At 50.8% G+C, this 12932-nt stretch overlaps 2 protein-coding genes across 3 annotated transcripts; both read right to left on the minus strand.

The window, feature by feature from the left end:
• Positions 1-1698: 1698 nt before the first annotated feature.
• Positions 1699-4761, minus strand: VHL (von Hippel-Lindau tumor suppressor). Its single transcript, XM_053954039.1, has 3 exons — positions 4546-4761; positions 4040-4150; positions 1699-3676 (listed from the first exon to the last, which is right to left on the minus strand). Exons 1-3 carry the CDS (start codon positions 4742-4744, stop codon positions 3504-3506), a joined length of 483 nt encoding a protein of 160 aa, XP_053810014.1. The 5' UTR covers positions 4745-4761; the 3' UTR covers positions 1699-3503.
• A 496-nt stretch (positions 4762-5257) lies between these two features.
• THUMPD3 (THUMP domain containing 3) lies at positions 5258-11905 on the minus strand. 2 transcript variants are annotated; one of them, XM_053954049.1, is made up of 9 exons: positions 10719-11905; positions 10251-10328; positions 9207-9746; positions 8214-8344; positions 7723-7792; positions 7224-7339; positions 6928-7035; positions 6587-6710; positions 5258-6354 (listed from the first exon to the last, which is right to left on the minus strand). In XM_053954049.1, the coding sequence occupies exons 1-9, from the start codon at positions 10929-10931 to the stop codon at positions 6223-6225; spliced, it is 1512 nt and encodes a 503-aa protein (XP_053810024.1). In that variant the 5' UTR covers positions 10932-11905; the 3' UTR covers positions 5258-6222. The 2 variants fall into 2 exon arrangements, with proteins under 2 accessions (XP_053810024.1, XP_053810023.1); XM_053954048.1 differs by having other exon boundaries at positions 6928-7038; positions 10719-11018.
• Between the last annotated feature and the right edge of the window lie 1027 nt (positions 11906-12932).

Raw genomic sequence — 12932 nt, forward strand, 5'->3', positions numbered from 1 at the left:
GCTGTGAGCGGGGCGGGAGCGGGGCCGGCCGAGCCGCGGGGCCCGCGGGGCCCGGCAGAGCCGCGGGGCCCGGCAGAGCCGCGGAGCCCGGCAGAGCCGCGGGGCCCGGCAGAGCCCACGGGGCCCGGCAGAGCCGCGGGGCCCGGCAGAGCCCACGGGGCCCGGCAGAGCCGCGTCCCCCGGGCGCTCCGCCCGCGGCTCCCTCGCCCTTGCGGCCCTGGAGAGCGGCTGTAAACCCAGGAGCGGGCTGGGGCCGCTCCGCTGGGCAGCGGGACACGTCTCACAGTGGCTGGGAAAGGAACGGGCACCGCCAGAGAAGCTGAGAAGCCGCCAGGTGATGCCGCGCAGGGATGCCCCGGCCAGGGCTCGCCATCACGGCAGCGCGCAGGAGATCACGCAGTACAGTGTGTGGTACGGTAGGACGTGCAGGGAGTGAGAACTAAAGAACATCAGAAGCGCTCACAGGGCCAGGTCTTGCTTGTTAAGGGTTAGGTTTAAAATATGTTCTTAAAGTCAACAATTTTTTCTGATTTTTTTTAACCTGATTTTGATAAAAACGTGTAATTAATTAATTTGCCAGTGTAAATATTACTAGTACTTCTGGCAAAAAGGAGAGCCTTCCTGCCATACTACTGCTGCTAGAGACTGCCAGCAGATATGTAAGTGTAACCATTCGTCCTTCTGGTCTTGTTGTTCATATTTAGCCCTAGGACTAAATTTGTATGAATGGAAAGAAGTGCTGTAAGTTTTGACAGCTTTTAATTCACTGTTTCTTTGTACTCTGCATATATGTTACAGTACAGCTAGCTCCTGTTTTCAGTATCAAACTTGCAAACTTTTGCAGTTTTCTGCATTCCTGGCCTCAGAAATCATGGACTTCTTAGCTCTGCTGTGACAAGAAAAAACTGAAAAATGCAATATCGTTGTAGCCATAAGATCAAAGAACAGGAAAAATAAACAAAACTACCCAAAGTGTATTTAAAATATGACAACTCAAAGACTGCCTCAGGATGAGCTGTTTTATCAGTAGTACCAGTTTAACAATAATAGTTGCATTTAAGGGGTTTTTCCCTCCCTTTCCCCTGCTTACTGTCCCTCTGACACACACTTAAATGCTTTCATGACTGGCACACCTCTGAAAGTGATGTAAGATGAGACTGAAATTGTATTGCAAAAAACTACACAAAAGTAGGAAGAAAATACTTCTTCCCCTTAGGTACTGGAAAATCTTGTGAAACCATTTGAACTATTTACCTTGGCTGGAAACAAGGGGAAAAACCACATCCAACCGCGTGTATGGCTTCAGTTCTGCTCTGAATGTCACAGGTGATGCAGGGTCTTACTGAGGAACTGAAATCGACTGAATAGAGACTGGAGCAATCCTGTACATTCCTGCTCTTAGGCCTTCCCTTTCCGACGTGCTGTGGGCAGGACTCTGCACTGCTGTGTCTCCCCCCGAGCCCTGGACGCTGCAGTGCCAGCAGCATTTATCTCCCCGGGGTTCCTCCCGCTCCCTGGGCTGGCCCTGCCGCCTCTCACTGCTGCTCCCGGGACGGCCAACGAGCCCTGCTGGACTGACTGAAACTAGCCAGTGCTAAGGCTGCTGCCACAAGTAAATGACAGCTTTCACTCATTACTAACCCACCTGAGTAACTGCTAGGAGACTGCATTTCCCCATGTTCATGTGTTAAAGCCAGCTGGGGTTTCTCCAATCTTTTATTCTGATCCAAAGGAGCACTCCAGAACAGAAATATACACTCTGATAAGAAACACAAGGAATCACAGACCCCATCCAACTCAGAAATACCCAGAACGTGTGTGCCATGTACAGACTGTTAAACCCAACACCTAATACCAGCTAGGTTACAGGAAAGGCTGCAGCCAAGCAGGTCAGCTTTCTGCCGGGGCTGGCACGCTAACTGCAGTGCCCCATAGGCAGCAGGAGGGAACCTCCTCTCAGGTATGGTCAGCAGCAGAGAGCAGCACTCTCCAGCCCTCAGGCTCCCTGGGGCACTGACCCAAGTCTGCTCCAGAGGCCTGCGTGGGCTGACTTTCCCCTCTGAGATCTGTGAGAGGCAGTAGAGCAGAACTCAGCAGCCCCGTTCCTGCGCAGGCACTGCCTGAGGCTGTGCTGATCGTTCATGAGAGCCACAGCACAGCCCTGCAGCAACGGGCTGGGCAGGCTGTGCAGTCCAAAGTGTCTGCTGCTCAAGCACAGCTGTCAGAGTATCACAGGAATACACAGAGGCACTGGGGCCTTACCTGACAGAATTACAGTCAGAAAGCAAGCATGCATTTCCATTTTTATGGCAAAGATCAATTTCTTCAAATATGTAAGAGAAACAAGTTTACAAATAAGGAGACATTCCATACTTACAAAATACATTGAGACTCTCAGTTTCACAACTACTCTCAGAATGTACAACTGGAGGGAAACATATTCACAGAAATAACCTGCTGTAATCAATCTCCAACCAATCTGCTTCTAACCCGAGCTGCACCACATCTTGCTCGATGCACAATTCATGTAAGATTAAACTATGCTGCTTTGAACTCCCTGTGTTCACACCAGAGCACATTCCACTGAGATGTGGGGAACAGAATACAGGCAAAGAAATATTATCTTTCTGTCTCCAGCCTGCCAGTAGGCATGACCCTGTCTGTGAGCTGGCTGTGTGAGCCAGTACAGCTCCCACTGGTCCTGAGAAGACACAGGCAGCTCGAGAGGCCCACGCTCCCCAAAAAGGCCTCCTACTACAACTTGGACTACAGCACTGCGAGGGGAAAAGACAGAACTTAAAGCATCTACCTCCTGTGGACCCTGTACAGGCTGCTGTGGAGGCAGCTGTGGGGGACAAGGGTGTTCCAAAACGAGGGTCTGGTCTGTGTGGCTGAGATCAGCCAGGCAAGAATCCTATGACAAAGGCAAATAAGGCATTTGAGGTACGGTGACAGTGAAAACATGTCAGACCTACCTAGAGCAGATAGGACATGGCTTTGTACGTGGAAAGGTAAGAGGCAGAATAACCTGCAAGCATTTACACATCATCTTTCCACCAATGTAATGTTTGTCAGACCCTCAGGCACTGCTGGAAACCCTCATGCTCTGTGACCCGCAGGCACATTGAGGCGTGTGAAAGGGAAATTCCCTCAAAACAAATGACTCAAACAAAAGTGATGACACTTACAACCATTAGTCTGGGCTAAATTAATCCTTGGTGTAATTTGCTTTCTAACACAATGAAAGTTACTTTGTATGAATATTTTCCATTTAGCTGCCCTGATCTTACCCTACAGTTTGCAAAACCTGCAATGAAGAAATGAACTGAACCATCAGAACCCAGCATGCCTCCCAGTGCTGTTCTGTCACCAAAGTTACTGAGTTTATGTTTCAAAACGTTAAAGGGAGGCATCAGTTCTCGGTGTGTCTCCTGGCCACTCTCGCTCAGACTCAGTGGTTTGTAGCGAGGAGTCTGAAGTGAGTAATCCTGTTATTCCACAGATTAGTTCCTCAGTGCTTCATTCCTCTCCAGAGAAAGCCGCCGAAGATCCTTCCAGATGTCAGGATGATCCTCCAGCTCTTCGTACAAGGACTGGACGATGTCCAGTTTCCTGTAGTCCACTGGGCTGACCAGACTGCGCACAACCTGCAGACACCTCTCCTTCAGGGTGAACACTGCAGGCAAGCACAAGCACAACACAGCCTCGTCACGAGGGCTCGCAGCTGCTGCTCCAGTGCCAGCAGTGCTGCTCTGAGCCTGCGAGCACACAGCACACCCTGCAGCAGTGAGCCACGACAGGCTGGGCTCTCCAGACAGGAGACACATGTGGGTCTGCCATGAGGCACCTTCGAAAGCCCCTCAGAGACCCCTTGAAAGGAGAGCTCTGCCGCTAGCTCCATCCAACACAACAGCTCTACCTACAACCCCCTCACCATCTCTTCCAGTGTCTGATGAGGATCTGATTTCTCACTAATCCTAACAGGTGCAGAGAGACCAAGTTCAGAATTCCCTAGGGCACACGTGGTCCTGCCCCTTACCTGGCAGTGTGATGTCAGCTTTGGTCACATTGGGGGCTGCCACGAACAGCTCCTGCTGGTTGACGAGCAGCCCGTCATTGGTCCCTGCATCCCGGAACAGCCACAGGTGCCCTGGCAGGGAACAAGGAGGGAATGCACCAACTGCAGAACTTTTTAATGAGTGACTCTCAGGGGCATCTACTCACAAGGGACCAAGCTCTCCGGCTTAGCTCTGTGTGCACAGGTCACTACCACGGCCCCAGTCACTGGTATGAATGGGGAGAGGAAAGGAAAAAGGGGAAAAGGCGAGGAAAAAAGCAAAGGGGAAAAGGAAAAGAAAGAAGAGCAGCAAAGGAAATGGAGAGAGAAAAAGGGAAAAGGAAGGGAAAGGTAAGAGTGGAAGAAGGAAAGAGGGAAGAGAAAAGAAAAAGGAGGTGGGGGGAAGGCAAAAGGGTAAATTCCACCGCCACCAGCTCACCCACCCGGGCCCCGCGACGCCCCGGCCCGGCCCGTCCCGCCGTACCCACCCCGGTAGCTGCGCATGACGCGCCCGCTGCGCGGCTGCAGGACCGGGTAGCAGCGCGGCCGGCCCTCGAAGTCCAGCCAGACGGGCAGCACGCAGCGGGGGCTGTGGTTGTTGAACACGACCTCGGAGAGCTCCCGCGTGTTGACAGAGCGCAGCACGGGCCCGGCCCCGCCGGGGCGCCCCGGGCCTGGCGGCGACATCGCGGCCCGCGCCCGCCGCGCGCAGGCGCCAGGGCCGGCCCCGCCCCCTGCGGCCCCGCCCCGCCCGCGGGCCCGCCCCCTGGCGCATGCGCTGCAGGGCCGGGGCGGAGCCCGCCGTGAGGGGAGCCCGCACACGGAGCCGCCAAACGCTCATTTTAACAAATAGACGGAAAACAGCGACGGCCGTTTGGCACGCGAGTCGTCACTTAGAGCTGTCAACTCTGTGTCGTGTCTCATCGCCCAGCGGCCTCAGTTCACAGCTCTTGTGACTGAGGCGCTGGGCTCACCAGGGCTGCCACAAACCAATTCTTCCTCAGCCAGTAACAGTTAAGCTGCCAGTTCCTTCCTCTCCGATCTCAGGCTGCCAAAACATTCCTTTATCCTTCAGCTGTAGATTCACAAACACTATATTATCTTTCTCACACATATGAAAACACTAGAATTTGAGAAAAAATAACTAGATATTGGAAAATCTGGACATGAAGCAGAAAAAGAACACAATTGAGACTCATCTCTATGCAAAACTTCTAAAACTTTAATACTTGTTAATTCACCTCTGAACAGTTACACATACTTAGCATGAACACACTGTAATGGAAAGGGCAAACTGGCAATTTGTTTTCAGCCTCTGATGAGCACAGTGAGAGGTCTGAGAAATCATAGTATGGTCACAGAAGAAAAAAATATTTGCAACAATATTTTTGTGAATACTGTGGCAGCATAGCTGTGGTAGTTAAATTACCAAAGAAATTCAAATTGCCACCTTGATGCATCCATGGTAAACACCAAAACCATGAACTTCTTAATATAACTGCTAGAAGAACCTCAAATAGTAACTACGGACTGTTTTCTAGGGTTGTGTGTTACCGCCTCACCCACAGCAATAGAACACTAAAACACAGATCAAACATTTACTGGTAATTAGCCCTAAGGTAAGGTAACAGGCAAGAGAACCAGTAGCACACCACACTGTTTGCCAAGTGGAATTTGTTTATCAGACCGCAAAAACCAGATACTGGTTTATTATTAGTTTACATTTGAGCAATGGTATAAATTAGAAAACTACTCTGAACCCTTTAAGGTGACTGTCTTAGTAGTACTGTTAGTCATTTGAAGATACAGCTTGGTAAATAAATTAACTGTTACACCCAGAGCTGCCTCAACGTGTTTTCCACTGTAAGCAGAAAAAATAAATGTCTAACTGAAAAATACAAGAGCAGATTCAAGGAAAGAATTACTAATTCCACTAATGAATTTCAGTTTGGGTGGAAGGGAGCAGAGGTGATTTAAGTAATAAGGTTTCAGAACACACAGTAGAACTGGAGGCTCTCAAGTTGATCCCTTTGTTTGTTATTTGTGTGACAGTTTCTCGCAGGTTGTTTGGTTTTGAAGCTGACAGACTATGCTCTCAGGTGTCTGCTTTACCAGCTGGCTATTGAACAAAGTCCAGAGGCGTCTCTCGTCTTCTCCCACGCAGTTTACCAGCAGGCCCTTGTCTCGTCTGGGCTCTCCCAGGTGCGCCTCAGCAGATACACTGCCGCGTGGAGTCCCCCCACGTTCACCCACACGGTCTGAGCCCTGCGCCAGATGTGTCCCACGCGGGACAAGGCCTGCGGGCCAGAAACAGCCAAAGAGTGGCATTAGGACAATGACATTCATTTTATTATTCTGTATCACATCTGATGGGAACGTCAAAGGACTTTCCGGGTCCAAAATTTAATTTAAGTGTTACTAATGATTGCTCTACATGTGGAGTATCTTTTGTAATGATGGCAGCTTACAATTTTTCCCTCAATGTATTTTCAAGCGTAAATAGGTTTGATTTTCTCTCACAGAACAAACCTTGGCAAAGCATTTCTTGTCCTGGGTAAGCAGCACAGCCCTGCCTGTCCCTGGGGTGCAGATCCGGCCCATCTCCATCAGGCAAGCTGGGTAGAGATCCCAGTTCTTCTTCTTCGACCCTATCCTGCAAGACACATCCAGATCCCACTGCCATCACCGGCACCGGTTCAGCGTCGGTGTCTCAGACATCAATCTGCTCAGTCAGGAGCACAGTTACTTTCAAGCTCATTTTTAACGCAGGGCTCCTGACTCCTTCCCCAGCAGCCCAGTTCGGTACCCAGCTGGGGAGGAGCCCAGCCCTGGCCAGGAGAGCGGCGCAGCCCCTTCCCAGCACAGCTCACCTCTTCCCGAAGGGCATGTCTGTCACCACGATGTCCACAGAGCCCGTCCGCAGAGGCAGGTTGCAGATGTCCCACTGGATGACGTCCAAGGGAACGCCCAGGGCAGCGCTGCTGCAAGAGCAAAGGCAGCTCCCTCAGACATGAGCACCCAGAAGGTTTTTACACTGGGGAGGTCTACAATGTCGGCAACAAAATAAGCAAGAGAAAATGAACCAGACACTCAAGTGCGTCAATGCAAAGTGGATTTCTGTGCATGCAACACTGCAGGAAAGGTAAATCCCTCAGGCTCCTCTCACCTGTCCTTACTCTCGTTTTTCCTCAGTAAGGAGCTGATGTTGTTTGCTGCTCTCTTCACTGCCTGAGGGCTGTTATCCCCTGCAATGTGGTAGCAGTAGGGCCATTCTGCAGCTCCCTAGGAGGGAAATGATAATAAGCAACATTAGCATCAACACTGCTTGAATTAAAAAACCCCAGAATAATTTCTCAAACATGACAGAATACAACAAAGTGACTGCACGTGGATGGCTGGAAATTTAGAATTCTGTAACAGATAGCTGTATTTTGCACTTTTAAAGCTCAAAATACTTTTGGATTTAGTCTTTTCCTGCTACATCCTATGGAAGGAAAATGAGGTCATTTACAAAAACTGTATTTGCATCTGTTCGAAAACTGGTGAGACTGGACCTTACTATTCAGTCATTACTAAGAAGATTCACACATATTATTCAGCTATAATAGAATATAGCTAAGATATAGACAAGTTTAATTAAGTTTAAAAAATCAAGGAAAAATCACCTCTATTGGTATCGCACCTGTACCACACATGGGATCAACTATGATATCTGTGGGCTGGGGATCACAGAGTCTGAGGAACAGAAGAAAAGATACGGTGAGAAATGTCTTAAAAACCTGAATTTCTGTAAATAAGGGAAAGTGAACTATTTTAATCACTCTGATATCTACCCTTCTAACAAAAAACTTGATGTGATTATTTTTTCCACTAGTCAAATTTTTTTTATAACCAGCAGTGAAGTGAAATTCTTTCAAGACTGTGGTACACTATTTTTAAACTTGGCTAATACAGCAAATGTTTACTTTCCTTGGCTGGGAAACACCCAGTTATTACAAGGCACATGGTGTCAGCAACTCCAGGGGGTTTTTTTATTTATTTTTCTTTAAGAATTAACAGAAATGGCTTCTGAGGAAGCAGTGGGGGAGATAAAAGGTTTAATTTCTTAAACAAAAAGACTTGTTAGCCGAGCATAATACAATGTAACCGCCCTGACCTGAGCATGCCGTAAGCCAGCGTGGAACGCAGCGTTGTGGGTCCGAAGTGTGTGATGTTCCGTCTGTGGAGACTCTCTTCAGTTAATGCAATCCCCACCACAACCTCGTTGTTGTGAATATTCAGAAGAACCTAAAGAAAAAACCTGAAGTGAATTTCAGGAGTAACAGAGGCTCTCCACAGAATGCCTAGTAAATACTTACAGGAATCTTAAATGGTAATTTAGAATCCAGGAATGACATACAAAAAAGCTTTTCTTCTTGGAAGTAAAGCAAAGCACCATTTTAATAGGACATAATTCAGGTGAGCATTCACACACTCTCTTATTCACACCAAATCTGTCGCACAAGACTTCTCAAAGTGCTATAACCATTGCACTGTCTTCTTAAAAGATTTGGTTTGTAAGTCTGGGGCAGAGGCCGGGTAAGTCCTGTAAGATGCAGTGAATTCACCATCTGCAAAAGCAGCAATAAAAATCATATTTGTGGTGGGGACTACATTAACTAGGAAGGTCAAATCTCACTCCAGGATAGTGGCCAGCCCTTAGTAAAGCTGCAAGAAAAACTTAGGTCTCTCTGCCCCTCAAAAATGCTGGTTCCTCACCACCAACAGGTCAGGGGTGCTGGCTGTATTTTCCCAGCCTCTGCTCTCCCCTGACGGAAAATAAACACCTGACAGTTATTGTTAACTCCTTCTGTCCCCTTCACCCCAAAACCAGCTTCCATTTGGAGTGTTTCCTGGTAACTTAGACTGCTATTAAACAATGCATTAGAGGAAAGATTTACTGAAGGTGAAAGCAAGGCAAGGACACACATCAGAGGACACACATAATGTTGCCAGGGAAAAGAACACTTCAGAGGAGGCCAATTTCAGCACTACCAGTTTTCAGTTCCAGAGTCTCTGGAAGGCAGTTTGGAGATCTCTAAGCATCAGAAATAAGAACTAAAAATTTGTACTGCGGAAATGTAGGTATTTCCAAGGTATGCCACTATACCTCCACATCAAAATTGGTCATGTCAGCTTTCCAGTGGAAGTGCTCTTGCACGGCTCCACCGAAGTCTCTTGCGGCCTCGTTGGACGTGAAGCTGTGCTTGTCTCCAGCTCTGTTGCACGTCACCCGGAACCTCAGCACCTTCGCCTCTCCTTCACCTGTCTGACCGTCGCCAGCCTTGGTCCCACTCTCAGAACTCATCTGCTCTTCAACTTTCACATCTGACTGCTCGTTATCTTCCTCCTCCTCCTCCACCCCATTTCTGGATGCCACTCCTTGGGGATTCTCTGCATCCTGGCCACCAGTGGGTTCCACAGCCACAGGGTTTTGGACACAGTCCTCCTGGTCACTAGTGCTGTGTTGGTCTGCTCCTCCCTCTTCTCCACCATCACTCAGCTTCCCTCTGCTTGCAGGACTCTGCAGATTGTGTTTTTTGCGCTTTGTCTTTCTCTTTTTCAAGCTGTTGTTCAACTCCCAAACTTTCAATGGATCGGTCCAGGGCAGCTTTTTAACCAAATCTTCCAAATCCTTTAGAGCATCTTCCTTTAAAAGACAGAAAAAGTCATGCTTTGAAGTTATTCCATCCTTTTAAAAGTTATCCTTTATTTTGAGGTCTCTCAAAGTAGTTTATTTAACATTAATCCACTACATGTTTAAGCAAAGCTTACAGGTTTTTGTCTGGTTTTTGCTATAACTAAACGTAATTACAGTGAAAATCACAAGACCCACAGGATTTCATCATTTATCTTGTAATACAGACAACTAACACTGTATTGAGTGACCAAAGTGACACTTCACTATTCTGTGTCTGTGGCCTACAAACATAGCATCACCTCTTATCTCAGATTTTGGCAATGTAAAGTATTTAACTGCAGAAATTATGTTAGATGACATGGCCACACTTCCATTTACAAGCCAGAAAAAGGGAACTAGACTAGTATCACAAATTAAAAACTTATTAAACAGAATATTTTGATACTAGTCTTAAATTAAAAACCCCAAACACTCCAAACCCCAGAACCAACAGAAAATGGAAGAGTGATTCACCTTATTTTCCTTAAATTGATAGTCTTTGAATTCCTGAACAACAACAAATAAATTATCCACTGACCTCAGACGATGGACCTAGAAGAGATGAAAAGATGACACATTACTAACCGTGTGCCGTGGGGACTGTGTTTACTGTCTTCAGAATTTTGCCATCTATGTCGAGGTTTCAGAGACTACGGATTTCCACCTTTAGTCCCCACAAGAGTTATCAGTTTCGTCTTTGCACTGGTTTAACGTCCCCATCTACCATTTCACACCCCCCGGACACGCCGGTAAAGGCGGATACCGCTGCTGCACCCCGGCCGGCCGTGGCTGGGTGCGGGATGCTGTCCGGACCGGCGGCCTCCGGCACCGAAGCGTTCCGCTCGGAGGGGCTGGGACCCACCGAACCGAACCGAACCGAAGCAGCCACAGGGGGAACAGCGGCGTGCGGAGCGGGGAGCGGGGCAGAGAGCCCGCACGCACCTGAGGCAGGCTCCGGGCCGGGACCTCGAAGTAGATCTTGCCCCGATCCCTGCTGATCCTGGAGGCCGAGCCCAGCTTCTCCTGCACCTCCTCGGCCGCCGTCTGCTCGAAGCCCGTGGGCACGGTGGCGCCGATCACGGCCGCGAGCTCCGCGCCCTCCTGGGCTGCGCCCGGACCCGGCCCCGCGTCGCCGGCCGCCTCCGCTTCCGCCATGCCGGGCTGCCCGGGGGGGCGAGCCACCCGCCCACGACCGGCCGAGCGACCGACCACCGGATCCCCCCCGCCCACGACCGGCCGACCGACCACCGGATCCCCCCCGCCGCCGGCCACACCGCCCCAGGCGCCGCCACCGCCCGCCCTTTCCGCTTCCGCGCCGGGCGGCACCGCCCCGCTGTCCGGTTCGCTGCCCTCGGTTCGCTGCCGGGCGCGGGCGGGAGGCGGCGCCGCGGCCCCGCGGGCACCGCGTGTCGATCCGCGGGTGCCGGCTGTCGGTCCGGCGGTACCGGGTGTCGATCCGAGGGTGCCGGGTATCGGTCCGCCGGTACCGGTTGTCGATCCGAGGGTGCCGGCTGTCGGTCCGGCGGTACCGCGTGTCGGTCCGTGCGGCCCCGCCGGTACCAGGTGTCGGTCCGGCGGTACCGGGTGTCGATCCACGGGCACCGGGTGTCGATCCGCGGGTGCCGGGTGTCGGTCCGTGCGGCCCCGCCGGTACCGGCTGTCGGTCCGGCGGTACCAGGTGTCGGTCCGTGCGGCCCCGCCGGTACCGGCTGTCGGTCCGGCGGTACCGGGTGTCTGTCCGTGCGGCCCTGCCGGTACCGGCTGTCGGTCCGGCGGTACCGGGTGTCTGTCCACGCGGCCCCGCCGGTACCGGGTGTCGGTCCGCGCGGTCCCGCGGGGAGCTGCTGTCGGACCCTCTGCCGGGGTCGGTGCGCGGCTCCGTGCGTGTTCCCCCCTCCGTGACAGGGTGTTCCATTTCCCTCGCGGAGGGAACCAGTTCCCGGTTCCAAGCCCAGCACTCCAAATGTGTCGGTGTCCCCGCAGCCCCGCGGGTCCCGGCGCTGAGCTCCCGAGCTGGGCTGCCGGGGTTCCGGCCCCCGGGCACCCACACGGCCGCCGCTGCCATAGCCCCTGTGCCGTGGGTGGCCAACCGTGGGGTGGCCATTTCTCTTTTCGTTCCTTGTTGCTCGGTTTTCTCGATGGTTGGGCTGTTTCCTTTGGCGTGTTTCCAGAATTAGAATTATTTTTTAAAGTAAAATCTAGTGGCTAAATGTCTTTTTTTCAGGAGAGACAGAAAGAAAGGCCACTCTACCTGCCATGACCATGCCCCGGTCACTATGACCAAGTGTGAGCTGCATGAAGCTGAATAGGCACTATTTTCCCTCCTCATTTCAGGTCCCAAAGTCTTTACACCCAGCATTGGAATGATAAATGTAAACACAACTTGTTCCTGCAGCTTCTACCTCCCCAGGTGCAGCTTGTCCTGTCAGCAGCACCATTTGTGTTCATTTCCCCTTGTGTGTTCTGGTTCTGCCATCACATTTAATGTCCAACAGGAGGCCCCGAGGCACTGCTCTTGCCATTGAACCTTCTGAACCATTGCTTTGCTTTCATGTGAGCAGGATGAGGGAAGGTGTGGGTTGACTTGTGATTCGAGTCTGAAAATATAGGATGAAAACCGTGGAATTTGGGTCATAAACATGATGGAGAAAGTTTGTAAAATGGGTTTCAATGAGAATTTAAAAATACGCTAAAGCAGAGGTAGTCAGAGATTTTGCTCAGCTTTATCCTGCAGCAACACCTATAGCAAGGCAGAACTTTGTGGTTCAAGTGGGACAAGAAGCTCAGATTGCTGAGCAGTGTTCACTAGCAGAATTTTCAGCATCTTTTGGTGAAGTTGTTTGCCAGACACTTCAATGAATTCCATGTGTCTGGCCTAGCAGCAGCAGCTCTGACCCTCACAGCTGGCCTCACACTGGAAGGTAAGAAGCAGGTGAAGGCTGCAGCCTGCTCTGCTGCAGCTCTTGGAATGTGTCCAGACACCATTTCAGAACAGTTTCTGGTTGCTGGCAGCTGCTGTAGCAGCTCTCCTACCTGTGTTTTGGGAGGAGAGAAAATATGACAAACTCCTCACGACCAAAGCAGAGCTGTGCTCCGTGTCCGTTTGAGCCCCTTCCCAGAGCCGAGGAACCGAACTGGCTCCCAGGTTCAGCAGCA

This window comes from Vidua chalybeata, chromosome 12 (assembly GCF_026979565.1).
Source record: "Vidua chalybeata isolate OUT-0048 chromosome 12, bVidCha1 merged haplotype, whole genome shotgun sequence".
NCBI lineage: Eukaryota > Metazoa > Chordata > Aves > Passeriformes > Viduidae > Vidua > Vidua chalybeata.

Bases quoted from the DNA above. Each gene is read 5' to 3' on its own strand.
- VHL (XM_053954039.1), bottom strand. From the start codon at position 4,744: ATGTCGCCGCCAGGCCCGGGGCGCCCCGGCGGGGCCGGGCCCGTGCTG. The intron at 4,151-4,545 runs GTGGGTACGGCG...GTTCCCTGCCAG, and splicing joins CGTCATGCGCAGCTACCGGG to GGCACCTGTGGCTGTTCCGG. The intron at 3,677-4,039 runs GTAAGGGGCAGG...GCTTGCCTGCAG, and splicing joins AGCTGACATCACACTGCCAG to TGTTCACCCTGAAGGAGAGG.
- THUMPD3 (XM_053954048.1), bottom strand. From the start codon at position 10,931: ATGGCGGAAGCGGAGGCGGCCGGCGACGCGGGGCCGGGTCCGGGCGCA. The intron at 10,329-10,718 runs GTGCGTGCGGGC...CATCTCTTCTAG, and splicing joins CGGCCCGGAGCCTGCCTCAG to GTCCATCGTCTGAGGTCAGT. The intron at 8,345-9,206 runs GTATAGTGGCAT...TTTTTTCTTTAG, and splicing joins TGACCAATTTTGATGTGGAG to GTTCTTCTGAATATTCACAA.